The sequence below is a fragment of the Cotesia glomerata genome, linkage group LG1, assembly GCF_020080835.1.
Source record: "Cotesia glomerata isolate CgM1 linkage group LG1, MPM_Cglom_v2.3, whole genome shotgun sequence".
NCBI classification, from domain to species: Eukaryota; Metazoa; Arthropoda; class Insecta; order Hymenoptera; family Braconidae; genus Cotesia; species Cotesia glomerata.
The window spans coordinates 18,941,553-18,964,749 of NC_058158.1; the positions used below are offsets into that span (position 1 = coordinate 18,941,553).

The window sequence follows — 23,197 nt, forward strand, 5'->3', positions numbered from 1 at the left end:
AGCATCCCTGACTATTTCCGCGATGGTGTCTGTATGTCCATATGTCTTTAACATACAGTGTCTTACCATTGAAAAATCACGTCGATCGTCGCCAAGCCGGTCAAAATAAGTTGATTCATTCGTGAGTTCTCGTTGACGGAAAAAATCGAAAAAAGTGATTTTTTTAACGGAATTACAACAGAATTTTCAGTCTGATCAATTTGTTCTTGAAAGTATATTATAGAATTTGAACTGCGTCGAATGTTGCCAATTGCGTGGAAATCGGTTTATTCATTCAAAAGTAATTGCAGTTCGAAAATTTCAATAATAGAGTTTTATTAAACTTCTATCAAACTTTTGAGCTCAAAGAGCTCAAAAGCTTAAAACAGTTAACTCTATTAGCTCGAAGAGCTCAAAAACGTCATATGTGCAATTTTAAGCGTTTAGTTATGGTATTAGCGGGAAGTTGCAGAAATGGACTTTAGGGTCAACCGTTTTCCTAATTTTTTTTTATGGTGAAAGTTTAAGTCAAAGCATCAACGGAAAACTCTATTCTATCAGTTTTAGAAAATGAATTTTATTACTATCATAAAAAACAATTATTAGAAATAAACCTTTTCTTACGCTTGTGACTGCATCTACCTCCTTGATAACAACAAATGTAATAATATCGATAGTTGAAAAAACAATGAAAAAATAGAATCAGCCCGTAAACTTGGAATGTGTGGATCTATCAAAATTGCCATTAGTTAATTGTTTCATCCATTACGAAAACGGTACTGAGCAATGGAGAAATCGTTGTCATGACTTTTCGCGGAAAAGAGATTTTTATTTAGCCTAGACTAAAGAGATTTTTATTTAACCACTGGAGGTTAGCGGCTTAAGCCATCGATCTCTCAAACCTTTATGATTTCTTAGGTCGGCAGCTCTCGAAAGATACCGTTTCAAATAGAAATTGTAAATTATAGATTTTAGTTGATTAGGCTTCATAGAAACCTAGTCCTGTGAAAGAAACTCACACACGCGCCAATTAACAACTGTATTTCCTTACAATTGTAGTCCATTATTAATATAATTATCCGTGAGGTTGCATTGTAATAAAGTGATGTATGGTGATAAATAAGAAGATGGCAATTAAAGAGTTTGGTGCCCTAGTATAAATAATCACAAGCGGAGATTTTCTGATCACACATTAGTATTTTTAACTTCCCGCTAAGAAAATCGAAGATTTTCGAAAAATCGGGAAGTTATTGTTTTCACCCCGTTTTACGAAAATCGAGTTTTCATCGAATCTCGACGTTTCGAGGTCCTAGGAAGCTGCTCTGACTGTTCTTGCGATGGTGTCTGTATGTCTGTATGTATTAGGGTGTTTCAAAAAAAGACGAATTTTTTTTTTTTCTTTTGGTGTCTAAAAATTGATAGTATACCTAAAAACAAAAATTTTGGCGCCCATGTGAGCTCTTAATATCAATAGTAAGATTTGCCGGTATCCATTTCTTTATTTTCCATTTAAATAACACGGGAAAATTTTTTTTAATTTTTTAATTTTTATTACTTTGGAACGGTTCATCGTAACAACAATCTGAAAAATGATATTTGTAGGAAATTTTACGCTCTACAAAAAACGTCTGAAGACCAAAGTTCCTCAGATTAACGGCTTCAAAGATATCCGCGGTCAAAGATAACACTAATAAAAAATTTATAATATTTTCCAATAAAACTACAAAAAAAATATCATATGCTATATTTTTATTATTTTTTATGTTAAATTACTTCAATTCCGTTAACCTGAGACTGTAAACTTTTTTTTTACTAATTAATTCAATACTTAACTCACGAAATGCACTAATATATAAATATAAACGTTAAAAATATGTTATAAATGATTTTTGGTCTCTTTTATAACAAATTTATTTTTTTTACTAAATATTAAGAAATTTAATTGAACAATTAATTCTTTATAACAAAAACTATATTTACAACTTGTTACAACAATTTTTCAACTTGAAAATATTACAGTTTTATAAAATTACTTTTATTGCAATTAGGATATTGTTTTCTATGTTCTGTCACTACTTGCAACAAATATTGAAGCTGTTCTTCATCTTTCGTTAAGCATCGATTATACTGCTCTATCAATGCCACGCCGCGTTCTGCTACATCATTGACAACTTGAAGTTTCCCGAAATACTCCAAGTTTTCTAAGAAATTCGGATTCTGAGGCCACAAAGTAACATCCTCATCAATGAACTCATACGACAAATCAAACGATTCAAATATATTAATCGATCTCATAGACATAAATTGACTAAGATCTTTATTTAATAATGACTCTAAATTTTTCTTATCTATTATAAAGCGATTTGTTGTAGTTTCATTGGCTTTACAGTTTTTAAGAGCATGAACTATTCTTTTTTTTGTTCCAACTGAAACATTTTTATCAAAGAGAGATAAAACAGACAGCTCGTTGTTTAAATACCACAAGTGATCGGCTAATTTTTGTGAGCATGTCTGTGAAAGACTATTATTAAATCTTTCATATGAAATTAATTTTTTAATCAAAGTTAAATCATTATTAGGTGCTGTTATAGCACACGGCGCAGTGAACCAAGCTTTTAAATAGAATATTATGATAAATAAACAAAGTTCTCGTAATCCATCTATTTCCGATTTAGTAAGATGAAATTCATTTCTGAATAAACAATTTTTAAACTATATATTGCTTTAGCCATCCACCTTGCATGATGGACCGCTCCAGGATGCTTAAATGTAATATTTGTGGTAGTAGTACCCAAAAATATTAATGATAATTCCAGAAGTTCACGGTAATCGTCTCGACAATGATCCATCTACAAAAAGTTATAAGTCAAAATGAAATTGATTATATCGCAATTTCAAAGTTGAGAAGACTAATTATTATTAACTGATGTGAGGTAAAAGTTGTAAAATATTTTACAAACGCAATTTTAATCGTTAAAGATGATTGAAAGTATAACAGTCATGTGAAACTGATTTTCAATATTTTTAATCACGACGGCAAGTTAATTAATCAGAGTAAAATTGATAATTGAGGAGCTTATTTTCAAAAGGGTATCTTTTGATTTTTGATTAATCGAGACAAAAAACTAGTTATCTTCAATTATAAATATTTGTATTGAACTTTTTTTAATTTAGCTATAAAGTGCAATCGGTTATGAAGCTGCAATTCGATTTTCATTTATAAATGTTCATAATTCTCAAAGTAATTAGTATTTAAAAGTTCAGAAAACTTGTATTTTAAAATATGAAAAGATACCCTTTTGAAAATCAGCTCCTCAATTATACTGAACTTTATACATTTTTCTTTTCCACTTTAACATCAGTTAATAATTCTTCAGTGCTGGATTAAAAAATTTTACTTCTATTTGATTATTAACGAATTTCAAAATCTCATCTTTGATTGGTGTTATTACTTCCAAAACTTTTTTGTCACAAATACCAGCCGTAAAGTTTGATTGGTCAATTTCATCCCACTTCTTTTTAAATCTCTGATAAATTGGAACGTTTGGGCCAGACGAAGCAGGCCAGTATACTTCAAATGCACTTCGAAAAACAATTTCAAAAATATGGTGTCGGCATGGCAAGTACAACAGTTTTCTACTAAGAGCCTTTTCTACTAATACACACGCACCATTTCTGATTCCTGAAAAAATAAAATGAGAATTGCTAGTGAAGTATCGATTTTTTAGAGTAGTTCGGAGAAATCTTTTCAATTTGAAAAAAAAAATAACTCATAACTTGGAAATTAATGGTTAATACTAAAAATCTGATTTGATTTAGCATTTAAACATTACGGTAATCAACCATGTTATATTTTTTTTATTAATAAATTATTTACCCGTATTTGACGCCGTAGTATCAGAACACAATGCTTTGATGTTGTCAGTATTAATATCCCATTGTTTTACTGTTTTAATAATAGCTGAAGCTTGGTTTTGTCCAGTCCCAGATTCTAGTGTAGGAACTCCTAACAGTTGAAATTTACCTGATGATGATAAAATAATCGGAAGCCGGTCAACTTGTTCTGTACCTGTAATATCTGATAACAGTTTTCCATCAAAATGTAGTACATAATTGTCAGTTTCCAGATTAGTCTTCAGATTTAACGCCGCTTCTTTCCGGAATTTTTCCCTTGCTCGGTAAATAGTCACATGACTAAAGTTTACGCTTGCACAATCAATGTTCAAGCAAGATAATAAAGCAGCAATAATGTAAGTCGCCATCCTACTAGTCACGTTAGCTCTATCCAAAGCCGCAGCAAGTTCTGGTGTCATTATATCAATTTTTGGAACTTGTTGTTTTGGCATTTCATCTTCATAATCAGAGATTATACGAGAAGTATTACTTTCCAAAGATTTCTGGGATAATTGAGATGGATGACTTGATATTTTATGATTAGCAACATCATCAGTCTCAACTGCACAATAATAGTTGACATTGTCGTTATCAAACTCTCCGACATTATTATTACTATCATTACCATTATTATTATAGTTTTTATCATTGCTATCAATGTTCTCTTCACTATTATTATCACTATTATTGTTATTATTATCATAATTGCTGATATCAACATCCATGTCTTCGACATCTTCTAAAATTGGTTGAGAATTATATGAAATAAAACCACGTCGACTGGAAGATTTTTGTCCCAAATAAAATAATCTTTTTTCTTTGTCCAGTATATTTAAAACATCCGCATGAGCTACATCAAATAGTTTATTTAATTCATCCTGAAAAACGGATTCCTTTTTTTTTTGAGACTTTGACTTTTTCATTTTACGGTTTTTTTTGTAAATTCTTCCATTGATTGTGATTTGAGATTAGTTTCAAAAAAGCAGATCTTTTCTCTCTTGTCGGGATTTGTGCCGCACACCAAATTTCAAAAACTTTGTCGATAGTGATTGATATACTTTCTTTAACTGAAAAATTTTTCGTATCAAGATAATAAAATAAAAGCGACATAACCTCTTTCAGAGAGGGTAATTTTTTTCCAACTAATTCACTTAACACATCACCAATCAAGTACACTGTTTTCACCATTATGGTCACAAAATTTATAACTAATATATTTTAACTAATTAAATTAATAATATAACGGATTGAAAAAACAGTCAGTATCAATGAACAAAGACAATGACGAGAAGATATAGTAAAGCGTTGAGAGCAAAGCAACTAAATGAAGTTAGTACCGAACAACCAGGCTTACCAACACAGAGCTTATTAGCTACAACACTCAAATTAAATGAGTATAATACTCTGTACCGACAGAGCTAAATAAAGCTCTGTTGATATTTTTCAAATAAAAAACATTTGATCAAGTTTTATAGTAGATTTAATTGATTTAACGTATTTACAGAATTTTCATATTATTTTGAATAATATGCAATGATGAGTGTTTGGTGAGTTTGTGTAATAAGGAACTTTACATTTTCCTCTTACAAAAATTTATAAATTTTATAAAATATAAAATAAATTTGTTATAAGAAAGACCAAAAATAATTTATGTGACATTTTTAACGTTTATATTTATATATTAGTGCATTTCGTGAGTTAAGTATTGAATTAATTAGTAAAAAAAAAGTTTACAGTCTCAGGTTAACGGAATTGAAGTAATTTAACATAAAAAATAATAAAAATATAGCATGTGATATTTTTTTGTAATTTTATTGGAAAATATTTGAAATTTTTTATTAGTGTTATCTTTGACCGCGGATATCTTTGAAGCCGTTAATCTGAGGAACTTTGGTCTTCAGACGTTTTTTGTAGAGCGTAAAATTTCCTAGTAATATCATTTTTCAGATTGTTGTTACGATGAACCGTTCCAAAGTAATAAAAATTAAAAAATTAAAAAAAATTTTTCCCGTGTTATTTAAATGGAAAATAAAGAAATGGATACAGGCAAATCTTACTATTCATATTAAGAGCTCACATGGGCGCCAAAATTTTTGTTTTTAGGTATACTATCAATTTTTAGACACCAAAAGAAAAAAAAAAAATTCGTCTTTTTTTGAAACACCTTAGTATGTATGTATGTGTGTGTCTGTGTGTGTGTGTGTGTTGACACCTATTTCTTGTTACTACTGGTATCTAATCCATTTCTGCGATTTTTTCGTTTAAAAGGCGCTGCGCGTAGGCTGCGACAGCTGACCAGTTTTCTTCTTTTGTGATCATGCAGGTTACTAAGCTCTCAGGGGAGAGCGTTGTGCCTATTGTTTCTTCGGTGCTGATTCTGTCTTCCTTTCACCGATCACACTCGAAAAACGTGTGCTCGGCGTTGTCAATTTTGTCTGGGCAGTATTTGCACGTTGGTGTGCTGTGCAAACCCATCTTGAAAAGATAGGCATTGAACTGCCCATGTCCCGTCAATAGCTAGGTCAGGAAGAAGTCCGTGTCCCCGTGCTTTTGAGAAAGCCAAACTTTGATGTTTGGGATCAGGCGTGCTGTCCATCTGCCCGTCTCTCCCGATGTCCATCAGTCTTGCCACTCTTGCTGCGTTTCCGCCTTTATCCTCGTTCTTGCGTCCTCCATGTTTTCATCACTGTTTTTAGCGTCATAGAGTTTTGCTCTTTCAAACGCGAGTAGGTCAATTGGCGTAGCTCCCGCTATGATCAATACAGCCGCTTCGGAAACTGTGCGGTAGGCGCAGGCAACCCTGAGAGCGCCTTGCCACTGTACTGCTGCTATCTTTTGCCGGTAGGTCTTCTGCTTTAATATATCTGTCCATATCTCCGCTCCCTAAAGCACCACCGAGTGGACTGCTTCTAGAAGAACTCTTCTCTTTTTTGTTCTTGGTCCCTTGGTATTGGTCATAATTCGTGCTAGGCTAGACAACGTCTTGCTGGCTTTCTTGCATGCACTGTCTAGGTGTTCACGGAAAGATAGTTTCTTGTCTATCATTACCCCTAGACAGCGCAGGGCCCTCGTTGACGTCAATGTTGTTCCTCCCATGTCCACAGCGAATGGTATTGGGAACCATTTTTGACGTGTCAAAACGACAATCTCGGTTGTCTGTTTGGCGAGTTTCAGGTGATGCTTATCAAGCCAAGTCTCGACAGCGTCAATGGTTTCCCGAACTAACAGTTCAGCTTCTTCTACGTTGTCCACCACTATAGTGGCCGCAACGTCATCTGCAAAGCCTGTTAGCTCTACTTGCGCTGGCAACGGGATTTCAAGAAGCTCATCGTAGTCTGCGTTCCATAGATCGGGCCCCATTATTAAGCCTTGCGGCACGCCAGCCATTGTGGCTTATTCTTGTGGGCCTTCAGTAGTTTCCACTATTAGCTGTCTATCGTCAAGGTAGTTGTCGACTAGTGCCAGGTTCTCTGGCTTCGCTTCAAACTTGTGCTCCAGAGCGTCTAAAATGTTTTCCCAGTTTGCGCTGTTAAATGCGTTTTTGACATCTAGCGTGAGAAGAAGGCATACTTTACGAGCTTTGAGGCTACCCGACCATGCTTTTGTTGCTGTCTTTTTGACTTTCTCAATCGCTCCGACTGTCGAACGACCTTTCCGGAAGCCATGCTAATGTATGAGCTTATCGAGCAGTTTTCCAGCAATGTCTAACATACAGAGTGGTCTAAACGACGAAGGTGTTATAGGGGTTCCCTTACCTTTGTCTAAGAGAACTAATCTCTGCTGCTTCCAGACCGCGCGAAACGTGCCAGTTGCCAAGCATGCGTTGTAGGTGTTCACGAGTATGTCTGGGTACTCCAGGGCTACAATCTTGATCGCCGATGCCGGGATGCCATCAGGTCCAGGAGCTTTTCCTGTTTTGAGTGACTTGGCCTCGTCTTGTAGTTCCTTAGTTGTGAAGTGTGTTACTTCGCTGTTTGTTGCGTAGTGTTTCTCCTCCCGCGGCAGTTGTTCGAGGAATAGCTTCGCTACAATGCTGTCCATTAAGGCAGGAGACTTCAGCGCTTCTGGTGAAGCCTTTTCAAGTCGTTTGGTGATAATTTATTAGGCTTTGCCCCAGATGTCTTTGTCGAGATCATTACAGATCTCATCCTACAACATCGCTTTTCTTGCTTTGATGGCTCGGTTTAGCGTCATTTTGGCCTGCTTGTACTCTTTTGAATGCAAGTCCTGGCTTGGGGAGCGTTTCGCGACTCTCGTTGGCACGGCGACTCTCGTTGGTGCGGCGACGTAGCTGATGGCATATTTTGCAAAGTTCTGCTATGTCTGTTGACTACCAATACGCCGGCCTGTGGAACTCTGATTTTTTAGCCACGGCATAGAGGCGTCAAGCAGCAACAATCTCCTTCATCGTATTTAGCTCTGCCTTTTCCGTCTCACTGCAGGTATCCAGAGTCGGGTTGTTCTGAAGGATAGACCAGCTTCGTGCAAGTGAAGCTTGCAATGCCTCTGGATCACGCCTCTTGGCATTCCACTTCTGCTTAGAAAGGTCACGTTGTGAATCCAGAGCAGATGCCAATCCAACGTTGAATGTCACGAACTGGTGTTCACTGCCACTGTATTCTTCGGATACAGTTCAGTCTTCGACCATGTTGGCAGTCTTTGGAGTCACCAACGAAATGTCGAGGGTAGATTCCTGGTACCCCGGTCTTCTAGAGGTCGTGGTGCTTCCAGTGTTCAGCACTATGAGGTCGAGTCTAGCCGCGACGTCAGCGACCTTGTTACCTCTGGTATCGGAGAAAGCAGCACTCCACTCAGCCAATTTAGCGTTGAAGTCTCCAGCTACGATGACTTCGCCGTCGAACTCAGTGACCGCATCTTCTATATTTGCCAGTTTCTGTCAGAACATACTAATCTCTTCGTTAGGTGAGAGATAGACGCTCATGAAGTAGGTTGTGGTGGTTTTAATCCAAACAAAACCTGCTCTACTTCCGCTGTTGTTGATGGTAACGTTCTTTGTGTTCACAATCCAAATTGCTGCCGTGCCAGTTTCGTCTGCGAACCATGTTTTACCTTCGATGTTGAGATATTGCTCGCAGATAAAGCAGACGTAAATTTTATCTTCAAAGACACGCTGGCGCAGCAGTTTTTGCGCCAAGGTGCACCTATTCAGGTTGCCAAGTAGTATGCGTGTCATTTCTGCTCTCTCGTGGCTTTTATATTAAGATGATTCTCTCCACATTCCTTTCTCAATCCTTTTCTACCAATATCCTCTTACGTAAATGTGGAACGCTTCACGTAATAATTACCGTAACTCCTATTCTTTCCCGCTTTACAGCATTATTTATATTTGTAAAAATGCTTGCCGTTAGATGGACGGTGTGGCTTAATGTATATAGAATAAGCGAAAGGAAATTTAGTATAGACCGAATAGCTCAAATGGTAGAGTAGCCGTCATGTCTTCGGAAGGTTCTGGGTTCGAATCCCAAGCTATCTAATAATTTTTTCTCGCATATTCTATAAACTCACATTAAGATGATCCTTTCCACATTCCTTTCTCAATCCTTTCCTACCAATATTCTGTTACGTAAATGTGAAACGATTCACGTAATAATTACCGTAACTCTTATTCTTTCCCGCTTCACAGCATTATTTATATTTGCAGTGGCTGACTTTACTGCGGTGAAGGCCTTGCTGTCTTCGGTCTTTTAAGCCATTTCAAGGAGAACGCCTCCGTGTTTCGTCTTTTTAATAGACTTTATGTCTACGCCCGCCTCGACAGGGCTTATCTCGGCCTTGATTTTCTTGATGAGATCGGCGTATGTTCACCCTTCAGCTGGTTGGACAAGCACAGCTTTAGTTCTTGTCTTAATTCTTCTTAATTCTTGTTAATTCTTCCTCGGAGGATTTTCTTTGTGACAGGAGCAAAATGTCCTCTACTTTTTGGAGGAACGTTGCTCAGTTGTCCGTTCTCTTCCATCTGGGCTGTTTTCGTACTCCCTGTAGCATTTCCACACAGCAGAGCCATGGGGTCCACCCCGCTGTCGTAACGGTCGCTTGATAACGACGAGTTCAGGCCCGTTTGCACGCCTTCCCTCGCCGGCACTGAGGTATCCAACCCCTGTACTGTAGACAATGTTTGAAAGTTCTGTGACATTTCCATATTGTTGTTGGTGTTGTTCATTTGGCACTACCCGGAGAGCCCGTGTAGGTTGTAAAAGCAGAACTTACGGACGTAAACAACGCTACCCTCCGTGTTTTTTTTTTTTTTTTCTTTTTCCTTAGGGAAGGGAATCCTTTTTACGGATTTTAGGCATAGCTGTTTGGCCTAGATATGTGGCGACTCAACGGAGCGTCATACTAAAACTCGACGCTGACGCCCCTACCCACTAAACCCTAAACCCCTTTCTCTTTTATCCTCTGATCCCCCATGGTACTGCCGTAAGGCATTTCTTCGCGGGGGGAGGAATTAGCTGCCGCTCTTCCTTCTGGTGGCTAAGATGTTATTTCTTCCTTCTAGATTCTGTCTTTCGCTCTTTTTCTCTCAATGGATCGCAACTCTGTAAGCACTTTTGTAGCAAAAGTGCTTGTGGCGTTCCAGGCAGCTTCTGACGACAACATTGCTTCTACTATTGATTCTGGTTGGGTTCTCTTTTTCAGAATCTTCTCTAACTCATCGCGGTGTTGGTTGAAACGTGGACACAGAAAGAAAACATGCTCCGCATCTTCATTGACCCCTGGACAGGACGGGCACTCTGGGGTATCATTGTGCTTAAAGCGGTGAAGATACTTCCGGTAACATCCGTGTCCTGATAACATCTGCGTTAAATATTAGTTGATCTCACCGTGACTCCGGTTGAACCACACATCAATCCGAGGTATGAAACGGTACGTCCACCGAGCTTTCTCTGCAGAATTCCACTCCTGTTGCCATCTTGCGATGCTGTGTTGCCGTTCTTCCCTTCTAAGTTCTTTAGAGCTCAGTGTGGTTGACCTTTTTCGTTGATATGGGTTCCGTCTTTCCTCAGCTAGGACTCTGAGAGGCAGATTACCAGAAATAACACACACTGGTTCCTCTGATATTGTGCGGAAGGCGCTAGTTACTTGTAGGGCACTCAGTCGATATACTGGTCCAGCCTTTCTCCATGATTCTTGCGTCTTTAGTGCGTCGGCCCAAATGGATATTCCGTAAGTGAGCACCGATGTGACTACTGATGACAATAATAGCCTCCTGCTCTGCTTTGGGCCTCCGACGTTCGGCATCAGTCGTGCGAGACTAGCCCTCACTACTGACGCTTTGGCACTGACATGTTCCACTTGCTGCTTGAAGTTGAGTCGGGCATCAAGCATCACTCTCAAATATCGGATATAAGGTTGTGATGTGATTTCTTGTTCGCCGACTTTCAACTTAATGGTCTCTACCACTTTTCTGCTGGTAATAAGCACTGCCTCAGTCTTGTGTTGCGCCAGTTGCAGGTTCACTGCGTCCATCCACCGGTTAGCGCGCTCAAAAGTGAGATCGAACATATGGTTTATCTCGTCCAGGTGTTTGGCAACGATCACTACGGCTACGTCATCTGCATATGCTACGAGTTTGACGTTTCTTGGCAGAGTTAGTCTTAATAGACCGTCATACATAATATTCCACAGGAGCGGGCCTAGAACTGAACCTTGTGGTACACCTCCAGTAATGTCATACTCCCTCGGACCGTTCTTCGTGTCATACTTCAGGACCCTGTTTTCAAAGTAGCTTGCTACGATCTTAAGAAGGTATTCTGGTACATTTTTTTCTTGGAGGGCCTGCATGATGCATTCTCAATTGGCGGAGTTGAAGGCGTTTCTGATGACTAGAGTCGCCACCAGGCAATACTTCATTATTCCACCCTTCCATCTGGTTCCTGCGATTGCTTCCTTGGCTGTATTAACAACCAGTTTGATTGCGTCCAGGGTTGATCGTCCTTTCCGAAATCCATACTGATTGTCTGCCAAAAGTGGGTCAACTACTGCTTCAATTCTCTGGTGAATTATGCGTTCAAATATCTTACCCGCTGTATCTAGCATGCAAAGTGGGCGGTAAGATGACGGTTCATCCGGTGGCTTTTTCCCTTTAGGAAGCAGCACTAACCGTTGCTGTTTCCACTTTCGAGGAAAAATCCCTTCTTTGAGGCAGGTGATGTAAACATCCAGGAATAATGCCGGTGCTGCCTTTATATCTGTTTTTAAGGCAATATTAGGGATTCCATCTAATCCTGGTGCTTTATTATTCCCTACGCGTTTGCAAGCCTCCGTCAGTTCTTCTTCCGTGACAGGTGGAATGTCCTCCAGTTCGCCTTGAGCTAACTGGTAATGAAGCTCGCGTTGCTGCGGAAACAGCGCGGTAACGATTCTCTGCAGAAGTTGTGGGCATGTGGGTGCCGGCATTTGTTTGACTTTTAGGTGAGTCATGACCACCTTGTACGGTCTACCCCACAGGTCTTTGTCCACCTCATTGATGAGCTCTCTTTCCAGCATTGCCTCTTACTATCCTTGATGGCTTTGTTCAATGATCGACGGGCTTTTTTGTACTCTGCGACCAGCTCCGCAGAATTAGGTCGTCGATGACCACGCTGGGATATTCTTTTTTTCTTTAGACACTCTTTCCGAAGAACGCTAATGTGGTCGTTCCACCAGTGTACTGCCGGGCGTTGGCTTATGCTGCGTTTCCGGCCCATACTTGCGTCACAGGCCTGGACAACTCTCTTCATCAGGTCCGTGGTCATTTCTTCGGCGGATCCAGTAGTAATCAGTTCACTATTCAGGGCTATTACCAATGTGCTTGTTTCAAAAGACTTCACTTTCCATCCAATGGTATTGAGTGACTTGATTGGTCTTCTTGTATTCCGGTCATGTGATATTTCCCAGAGAATTGCCTTGTGGTCGCTGGCTGTGTAGATATCCATCACCTTCCAGTCATATTTCCCACTGATGAGGCTGCTGCTGACGAAAGTGAGATCTACAATAGAGCTTGCTTCTCCTTTAGTATAGGTTGGCGTATCACTACTGTTGAGTTGGACTACATCTAGTGTAGTAAAAGCTTCTAGTAGTGCTTTTCCTCGCGCATTGGTCTGCTTGCTGCCCCAGTCTACTGCCCAGGAGTTGAAGTCACCGGCAATCGCGACTGGATAATGCTGCTTGGCGTCCTCGGTCAGTTTGTCCAAGAATTCAGTGAATTCAACAATGGATAGGCTAGGTGGTGCATAACAGCATGCTACCCTCCGTGTGTGTGTGTGTGTGTGTGTGTGTGTGTGTGTGTGTGTGTGTGTGTGTATGTGTGTGTGTAAGTATGTAAACCTCATAACTTTTGAACGGTTGAACCGATTTCATCGCGGTTGGTGCCATTCAAAAGGGCTTTGCCAAACTTAGATTTTCTGTTAATTAGAACTGATTGGGACTGATAGATTTTGAGATATTTTGAAAAATCTAAAAAAAAATAAGAAAAAATTTTTTTTTGAAAGTAGCTTTTTGGAATAACTTTTAAACGGCTTTATCGGTAAACTTCAAAAACTCATTCGCTCTTAAGCTTTTAAAACCACGTCGATCGCCACCAAGCTGGTCGGAATCGGTTGATTCGTTCGAGAGATATCGTGAACGAAAGAAAACCGAATGAAGTGTTTTTTCGGAGTTACTTCGAAATTTCTAATTTGACCAATCGAAACTTAGGAATTCGTTATGAGGCTTTAAAAACTGCGTCGAATAGCGTCAACCGTGTAAAAATCGGTTGATTCATTCAAAAGTTATTGCGGTTTGAAAATTCAAAAAATAGTGTTCTATGAAACTTCTATCAGACTTTTGAGCTGGGAGAGCTCAAATGCATAGAAATATTATTTTTTCGAACTCAGCGAGCTCAAAATATCACATAAATTATATTTTGAGCTCAAAAATCTCAAAAATGTCATAAGTACAATTTTAAGCGCCTAGGAATGGAATTAGCGGGAAGTTGCAGGGATGGCCTTTAGGGTGAACCGTTTTTCTAATTTTTCTCATCGTACGATTACCATACAATATTATTTTATTTTGCTTGTGGCATGTCACTTATTGCATAAGATGAGCGTGACAATCTAGAATATCTATAAATAAATAATTGATTCTTAAAATTTTTCCTTCACTTTACTATAATAGAGCTTATTTCATAAATATATGATAATCAAGGAAATATTAAAAACTTTATACATTTAATTGACGATAAACCGTTCTAGATCACGTTTTATACATTAATGTATTGGACTTTGCATTGATTTTGGTTTTTTTAATGTGTTATAGGTCAAAATAATGATTACTTGATGATATCCCTTCGGGATGGTGGAGCAGCAGTAGAAATGGTATTAACTAATGGCCGTTTGGATCTGTATATAAAACCTATGAAAATGAGATTCGATGACAATCAGTGGCATAAAATAGTCATTCAAAGACGTGTTCAAGAGGTAAGGCTACACTCCAACTATTGATGCTACTAAATTAGTCTAATTTTACCAGTATCATTCTCTCTTAAAACAAATAATCGGCGAGAAAGTAATTTTTTAACTTTTCGCTATGAAAATCTTAAGTTTTAAGAATTTTAAAGTTCTTGCTATCAGCAAGACTTTTAAATATTCAATTATAATCGAATGTTGAGGTTTTAAACTCATAAAAATTGTTCTTTCTGGCTTTCTAAGCTTGTTTATATGTTTGTGAGTATGGATTGGGACAAATGTTTCTATTTCAACGAAAATTTGACTGGAGCCGCTGGAGTTCAACGATCTCATATCTAATAACCGACTTCCAACTCACCAAAGTTCAATCACCTAATGTACGGGTCTGTGTGTCTTTTTTTTTTTTTTTTGAGGAAAAAATCTTTCAAAGGCACTGCCGTATGAGGTGTTCCTTGATGGTGGGTAATTGGGGTGAAACAATAATTGATCGCGCACTTTCGATACCACGATAATTTGTAACGGGTTTTTATGCCGCTCAATTTGCCCCTTAAATTAAATTAAACAAAACAATAAACTAACAAAATTGAAATCTAATATTAATAAATAAAAGGGCGCCACCAGGATTTTTAATCACGGTTCCTGGAACCGGATCCAGAGCTGAGCTTATCTTACAGGGAGAGAGAGTAAAGAAAGGTGCTGTGAAAGAAATAAATTTTTATTTAACAATGGATCCAAAAATTTATTAATCACAATATTATTTAACAAGTTGCACACACTCACACTCACACTACAAACAATAATACTGATTCTCGTTGTATTTCCTTCCTGGCATCAGGACAACGGTTTCTAACTTAGTCCCTGATCACCTCCCAACCTGGGCGATGACGTGAAAGGGTTCTAATAACTAAAATATTCTCAACGAGCTCCTCCCGACGTATGCTCGTCGGATTTGTTGTCTAGCACGTGACCCTCCCGGCGTACACGCGCGACAAAATTTTATAATCAACTTAACCGAAACCAAAACTAGACTAATTACTCTACTCAGAGATTCATCGATAAGTAGAGATCGTTTATTAACATACACAGCTACAGAAGCCTCAGCCTTGTGAACGCAACGTAAACTGAGACTAGCTGCAGCTCACACACATACCCAGTACACATACACACTCTGAATTAACTTTACGTTTATTCCTAAAAATTTATCACAAAATTTAATTCCAGAAAACTTATTACATTAAATTTCAACAAAATAATTTCAGTCATTAGCTAGCAATTAAATTGCAAAATATTTTCGAAACTAAAAATTTCCAAATATCCGAACTAAAATCCGACGCTGAATTTACTCAAATCAATCACGAGTTTAATACTCAACATTAAATGAATTCTTAGAAACATTCGACATACATTTATTCAAATTCAACTTGTAATTTTATTATTAAATATGGAATATTTCTTATTAAAATTCATCTTATAATTTTTATCATCCTATAATAAATTTAATTATCAAAATAAATTCAGGAACGTAAGTTTGATATATATAATTAACCACGTAGAATTTTCAGATAAAACTAAGTAATTACATATTTATTTTCTCAATGTAAAAATTAATTGCGTAAAGTATATCTACGGGTATATCAGTGTTAAATGCGCCAAAATTCAGTAAATAAATTCTCGATCATCAATATAATGTTAATAAATAATATTTTGTAGTAAATAATATTAAATAATAATAATTCAATTGTTCAAAAATAAATTCTAACTAAGTTCTAAATAAATAACTAACGAGTAAAATAATCAACAAGAATTTTCGCGCTCAAAATGGACGCAAATTATTCGTCAGTGCGTAGTAACTTTGACCTTGGGTACGAGTTAATTGCGTTGTAAAATTCGACCGACGCTTGACCGATCCGTGAGAAGACAAAGGAACTCTCTCGAAGAATTTATTATTCGGTTTTTATTTTATTAATTTATTAAATTAAATATATGCAACTAAACCGATTTTTTAGATGTTCAAAAATTGTTAACAAATAATCGAGTGAATTAATTTTGTCAAATAAATGCTCACGACAATTTACACCACAAGGTCTCTGAGTAGTCAATAAATAATTATTGAATTATTAATGATTAGATAATTAATGAACAATTAATCAGAGGAGAAGTAAACCGAGTATAAACCCCGCGGTCCACTCCTAGCCCACAGAGTAATTATTGATACCTTGTTGAATATACGACGATCTCACTCAGTACTTCAGGTCAAAGTCCTCGATGTTATTGGCTTCTGTCGTCTCGTAACTACTCCGGGGATCAGTCTTTCTTGATTTCTGTGGCACACTGTCTGGCGGTTACACTACTTCTCTCTGTCACAAAGCATGGCTTACCTATATAATAACCCCAAACTACCCCCTCCTACTCTCTATTAAGACCCGAAGATCGAGACGTGCCAGTGCTGCGTCGAATAGTTATCGATCTCTGGCGACTTATCGATTCAGGGTAATTTTACCCTGTTACAAATTGATCCCCGTCATTTCATCCTACCATCAAATGATACCCCCGTCAACTGACCTCGGGGTCCGAGGCGGGTGAGATGATAATTGATCCCGGACATTTGATACCACGATAATTGATCCCCGTCAACAGATTCGGGGCGAAGCCCCGGTGGGAGTTGGAGGGCGAAGCCCCCCATTTAAAATAAGTTATCGAAGTTCTAGGCGAAGCCCCCCATTCGAAGCAAAATAAATTATAACAAGCGTTATTCAATAAAAGGGCATTTTGTGTTGGTTAAATGAGCACAACACGATTACGAGAATTTGTGTTGTTCTATTTACGAGTAAACACACATACAAATCTTGATAAATCAGCACAACACTATTACGAGCATTTGTGTTGGTCTACTTACGAGTAAAGACACATACTAATCTTGTTAAATGAACACAACACGATTACACGCATTTGTGTTAGTCTATTTACGATTAAACACACATACAAATCTTGTTGAATGAGCACGACACGATTACAAGCATTTGTGTTGGTATCAGTTGTCGCGTTATCAGCTGTCGTGTTATAAAATTTCTGGGATCAATTGTCATGGAATCGGTAATGGGGAATTTCTATCCACTAAACAACCTATCCTCTCCACTTTCCCGTCAGTTTGTAGGGGGTGACTTTGATGGACCATGTTAGCATTACTTCAACCCAGTCCGTGTTGCGTTAAATGACGTCTGTTACTATTTCACTGGTCTTTCTAGGAGATCTTTTTCTTGAGAATGCGCTGCACACAGGCTACAATTTTATTCAAGGTTTCTCCATGTTGTATCATAAAGTTTAATTGGCTCGCAGAATTGAGAATCTTACCTATAGTTGCTTCGGTGTTGCCCAGCGTTTGCACTCTAGCGTTTGCACTCAAAAAATGTTTGCTCGGCGTTGTCGGTTTTGTCCGGGCAGTATTTGCACAAATAAGTGTGTTAAAGGCCTAGTTTGTGTCGGTGTTTGTTAAACAAGCCATGGTTTGTCAGCAGCTGGAACAGGTAGAAGTCTTTCTGACCATGATTTCAGGAGAGCCAGGTTCTGACGTTCAGGATCAGGCGTGCTGTCCATCTACCCGTGTCACACGTCTTCCATCTATTTTCCTATTCTTTAGCGTTTCTACCTTCACTTTTGCTCCGTGTTTAGTTCAGCCCTCTCAAAAGCTAAGGGAGCGTCCATAAACCACGTAGCCTTGTCGAGAGGGGGGAGGGATAAGTTTAAATACTACGCTGAGCTATGTAACGGGGGGGGGGGAGGTAAAAGCAAAGCTACGTAGTTTTTTTCAAATGAGAACTATTTTATGGAATAAATTTATAACTGTTTAATAATTTTATTTGAAATACTGATGCTAATTTTTTCTAAGGAATTATAAATAAAATGTTTGCAAAAAGAATGAACTGTTAATAAATTCATTTTTTTGAGGTAAGTACATTTATTACTATATTACTATATTTTCTAGTGTCAACAGGTTCCATTTTATCTGATCACTTAGATTACTTAGTTTATCATAATTAATTCAAGGTAAAAATAATGATCTATTTACTCTTTTGTCTATTCTAATTGAAACAAATAATGTGTGGTGGTCTGTAAAAGCACTAGTATACGTGAACGAGTTTATATTATTCAAATTAGATTTGATAAAGAAATTGTCTATACAGGAACCACCATCTACGGAAAGACTAGGTCTAGTTATATTGTTAAAATAGGGAATATAACCGCTATTCAAAAAATTGGACAAAAAATCGTTGGATACATCTTCATCACTTAATATATTAATGTTAAAATCACCCGCCAAAACATGATTAACAGATGATTTGTAGCCTTCGATGTATTGTTTAATCATCTCAATATAAGATTCTTTGTTGACATCATGTGATCTGTAGGTACCAGTTACTTTAATGACATCACCATTTTGGGTATTAATTACCGTTGATAAAAATTTAACGTTATTTCTATCTTCGATTAGCACATTATTATCAATAATGGCTTTAACATATATCACCAAACCATCAGCTTTATTGACATGGCTGTGATTGTAATAAATATTATACCCATTAATGGAGAAAATTTTGAAACATGGCAAATTCCATATTTCAGTGCATGTAATTACATCAGGTTTCATAATCAATGTTTTGATAAAACACTCTAGACGTTTAAAGTTAGTATTTAGTCCTCTCACATGAATGCAAATAATATTTAAGTTATTGACACATAGGTGTTTATTTACATCGTCCAGGTTGTCAAACTGTTGTTCCAAAGTGAAGTCAATACCAATCTTGTTTTTATTTACCATAATAGTGTCGGTGAAATAGGTTCAACTGGGTAATCAACTGATGCAATGTATTTATTTACTTTGTATTTTAAGTATTCACATTTACTAGCATCTGTAGTTTTGTGGTTCGTATACCGATTTTTATTAAACTTTTGATTGTAGTATACACAGTTTAAGCACTTGAATTCGGAACTTTTACATGACTTGGTGACATGATCTCCCGCACAAACTGCACATTTAACATCATTGGAACATTTTTTATAACTATGGTTAGATCGGCAGCATTTGTAGCATAAAATTATAATTAACATTATATATTAACGCAATTTTTTTATAATATTGCATTAACTTAGGTGACTTGGACGTGGCTAGATGGCCTAATATTGTAACAGGGTAAAATTACCCTGAATCGATAAGTCGCCAGAGATCGATAACTGTTCGACGCAGCCCTGGCGCGTCTCGACCTTCGGGCCTAAATAAAGAGTAGGAGGGGGTAGCTTGGGGTTATTATATAGGTGAGCCATGCGTTGTGACAGGGAGAAGTAGTGTAATCGCCAGACAGTGTGCTACAGAAATCAAGAGGGACTGATCCCCGGATTAGTTACGAGACGACAGAAGCCAATAACATCGAGGACTTCGACCTGAAGTAGTGAGTTAGATCGTCGTATATTCAATAAGGTATCAATAATTACTCTGGGCTAGGAGTGGACCGCGGGGTTTATACTCGGTTTACTTCTCCTCTGATTAATTGTTCATTAACTATCTAATTAATAATAATTCAATAATTATTTATGTTACGTCCAATTTTGGACTTAATTAATTAATTTATTTTTGGCCCAAGCCTTTCGGCCTATAGACCGGGATCTTAATTTTAATTTTATCTGGAAAGGTTATGTTAATTAATACGATTAGAATTTTCGGTTATAAGATATATTCAACACAAATTGATGAAATTCAAAGTACATAAAGGCAAAATTAAATTGACTTAATTGAACAGTAAACGGCTTATAACTAGTACAGTACCTTCTATTCACACTGATTACTTATTAAACTCTTGAAAATATACAAACGGAATGACCACGTTTTGGTAGAATTTAAAAAGAACAATATAACCACGATAAAGAATTTGAATTTAGTATAAATTGTACCACTCGTTAGAAGACAAAAAAAAGAAATCTTTTTTCGTAATCGAACTCGAAAATATTAATAGCAACTGAATTATTCACTAGAGCTTAGAATTTATTAGACGTCGATCCGTTTAGCGGACCCTCCAGAATTTTAGTAGGCCGTTTTTGAGAAAAACGTCTCTTTTTATAGTTTAGTAGTCATACCCAATTTGTATATGTTCTGGGAGAACTTCCATCCAATGAGGATGCAGTTTTCCGGACTCTGGTCCCATTCCCTTCGGAAAAGCGAATAGGACACGCCCTGATGCAGGCCTGTGTGTGTGCGCACCCACACACATACCGGCATGTATATGTTATTTTATTTTATTCATTTAAGAATAATCTTAAAAATATAAATTAAATCTTAATATTTCGTAATGAAAATAGTGATATAAATTTTATCCTAACAACCTTAATGACAATCGGTTTTACAACAAACTTGATTTTATCTTAATAATAAAGATTGCATAGTCTCATGTCTTTATTAATTAATTTATTTCGTAATCAATGATAAAATTTCATTATTTAAGAAAAGAAGAAGAGAAAATGAGAATTTATCAGATTTATTCCCTATAAATTGCAATAAGAATTTGTTTTAGATGATTCCCTCATTTTATTTCACAGGTAGATATCGTTTGTTAACGAATGTGAAGTTTTAGTCATCGGGAATATAATTATTTTTGACTCTATGATTTTAATTTTGTTTAGAGAAATTTCTTTTAATTATCTTTCGAGTTAGAACTTTCTAGAGAAATTATTTTAAATATTTTAGAAGTTAAAATCTTTGTTGTAAATTTTATTTTAATTATTTTTAGAAGTTTATTATAGAAATGCTTTTAGAAATTAAAAATTATTTTTTTTTTTTTTTTTTTTTTTTTTTTTAGAAAATAAACTTTCTTTTAGATAATTTTTTAGAAGTTTATTTTAGTCCCCCCCCTTTTTTTTTTTTTTTTTTTATTTTTAGAAATTAGAAATGATTTCAATTATTTTTAGAAATTGAAATTTTGGTTTAGAAATTATTTTAAATCTTTTAGAAAATAGAATTTTATCTTAGATAGTTTTAGAAATTAAAATTGGTTGTGGAAATTATTTAAATTATTTTCTTTATATGAAGTTTACTTTAGATATTCTTTTAGAAGTTAAAAATAGAATTTTATTTTAGTTATTTCTTAGAAATTAATTCTTTAAAAGATAGAATTTTATTTTAAGTGAAATATTTTTTTTTTTTTTTTTTTTTTTTGTGAGATAAAAATAAAATTATTTATTTTAAATAGAAAAAAAAAATGGTCTTAGTTTTATTATATTGGTTAATGCTATCTTAAATGCACATTTGGATAAGATATTTTCCCAATTTTATTACTTCGAAGAAATACCCTGTCCCTTTAGTCTGAGACTTTTATGACCCCGTATTAGATAAGGCTCTGAGTTTTGTCTTTTGGGGCCTTTATTTTTGAGTTTTATTAGGGGCTTAAAAATATTTTTAAGAGGGTCTCAGAAGAAGGTCATTAAAGTTGCATTAACTGTTTGCTTTAGATTTCTCTTTTAAAAAAAATTAAGTTTAAAGAATGAAGATTAAATTTTATGGTCACCGGAAGTTAAACTTATTTTCTGAGAAACAATTAAAATTAAATAATAAAAAAAAATATCGAGAAATTTTTTGGACGTAACATTTAATTGCAATTGATTTATATTCGTTAGTTGGTGTTGAGCGTCCCTAAAAGGGATTTTTACCCGAGTACTGTTCAAAGACCTTGTGGTGTAAATTGTCGTGAGAATTTATTTTATAAAAATAATAATTTACTCGATTAATTATTAACAATTTTTAATATCTAAACAATCGGTTTTAGTTGCATTTATTTTATTTAAAAAAATAATAATCGAATAAGAAATTCTTCGAGAAAGTTTCTTTGGCTTCTCACTGATCGGTCAAGCGTCGGTCGAATTTTACAACGCAGTTAACTCGTACCCAAGGTCCAAGTTACTACGCACTAACGAGTAATTGGCGTCCATTTTGAGCGCGCAAATTTTTTGCTGATTAAAAATCATAAAGTAGAAACTCGATAATTTATTAAGAACAATCTAATTATTATTTATTAATATTATTATAACAAAAAATATTTATATTATTTATTGAAAATCCATTCACTGAGATTTTGGCGCATTTAAGACTGATTTACCCGTGGATAATTTTCGTTAATTTTTTTTTTACATTGAGATTAATTATTCATCCAACCAGAAAATTCCACGTGGTTATTTTTATATTGAACTTAAGTTCTGGAAATTTATTTAATAGTTTAATTTCATCATTTTTGATAAAATTCTTTAGAATTTATTTAACAGCGTGGATATTAAGTCCGGGAATTTTTAGTTAAAATTAATTGATGAATTTTATAAGAATTATTTTTAAAATTTATATGTCGAATGTTCCTAGAAAATTTTTTTAATGTGAGTATTAAACTCGTGGTTAATTTGAAATAAATTTAGGCGTTGGTATTAGTTTGGAATTTTTGGGAATTAAAATTATTAGTCGTGAAAATATTTATAATTTAATTGCTAGCTAATGACTGAAATAATTAAGTAAAAGTTTAATGTAATAAATTTCTGATATAAATTTTTGTAATTATTTTTATAAGTCAAAAATTAAAAGTAAAGTAAAGTCAGAGTGTGTGAGTGTGTGCGAGGTATGTGTGTGAGCTGCAGAGGCTTCTTGGCTTACGCTGCAGTCACTAGGCAGTTGCTTCTGTAGCTGGGTGTTGTTGATAAGCCCTCGTACACTGATGTCTTTGTCCGAGGTGTCTTATTATAAGTTTAGTTAGTCAAGTTTAGTTCTGGTTAGCCGTCAGTAAGCTAGACGAACTCTGTCACACTGTTGTCTTTGTGCAGAGTAATTAAAGTTTAGTTAGTCAAGGTAGTTCTGG

General features: G+C 35.9%; 1 protein-coding gene across 1 annotated transcript in view; it reads left to right on the forward strand.

The window, feature by feature from the left end:
• Positions 1 to 23,197, forward strand: part of LOC123263793 (neurexin-3-like) — a 763,584-nt gene that overhangs the window by 174,086 nt on the left and 566,301 nt on the right. The window contains exon 4 of the mRNA XM_044726803.1: positions 14,170 to 14,330. Within this exon, the coding sequence (XP_044582738.1) occupies positions 14,170 to 14,330 (161 nt within the window). The remainder of the gene's footprint in view (positions 1 to 14,169; positions 14,331 to 23,197) is intronic.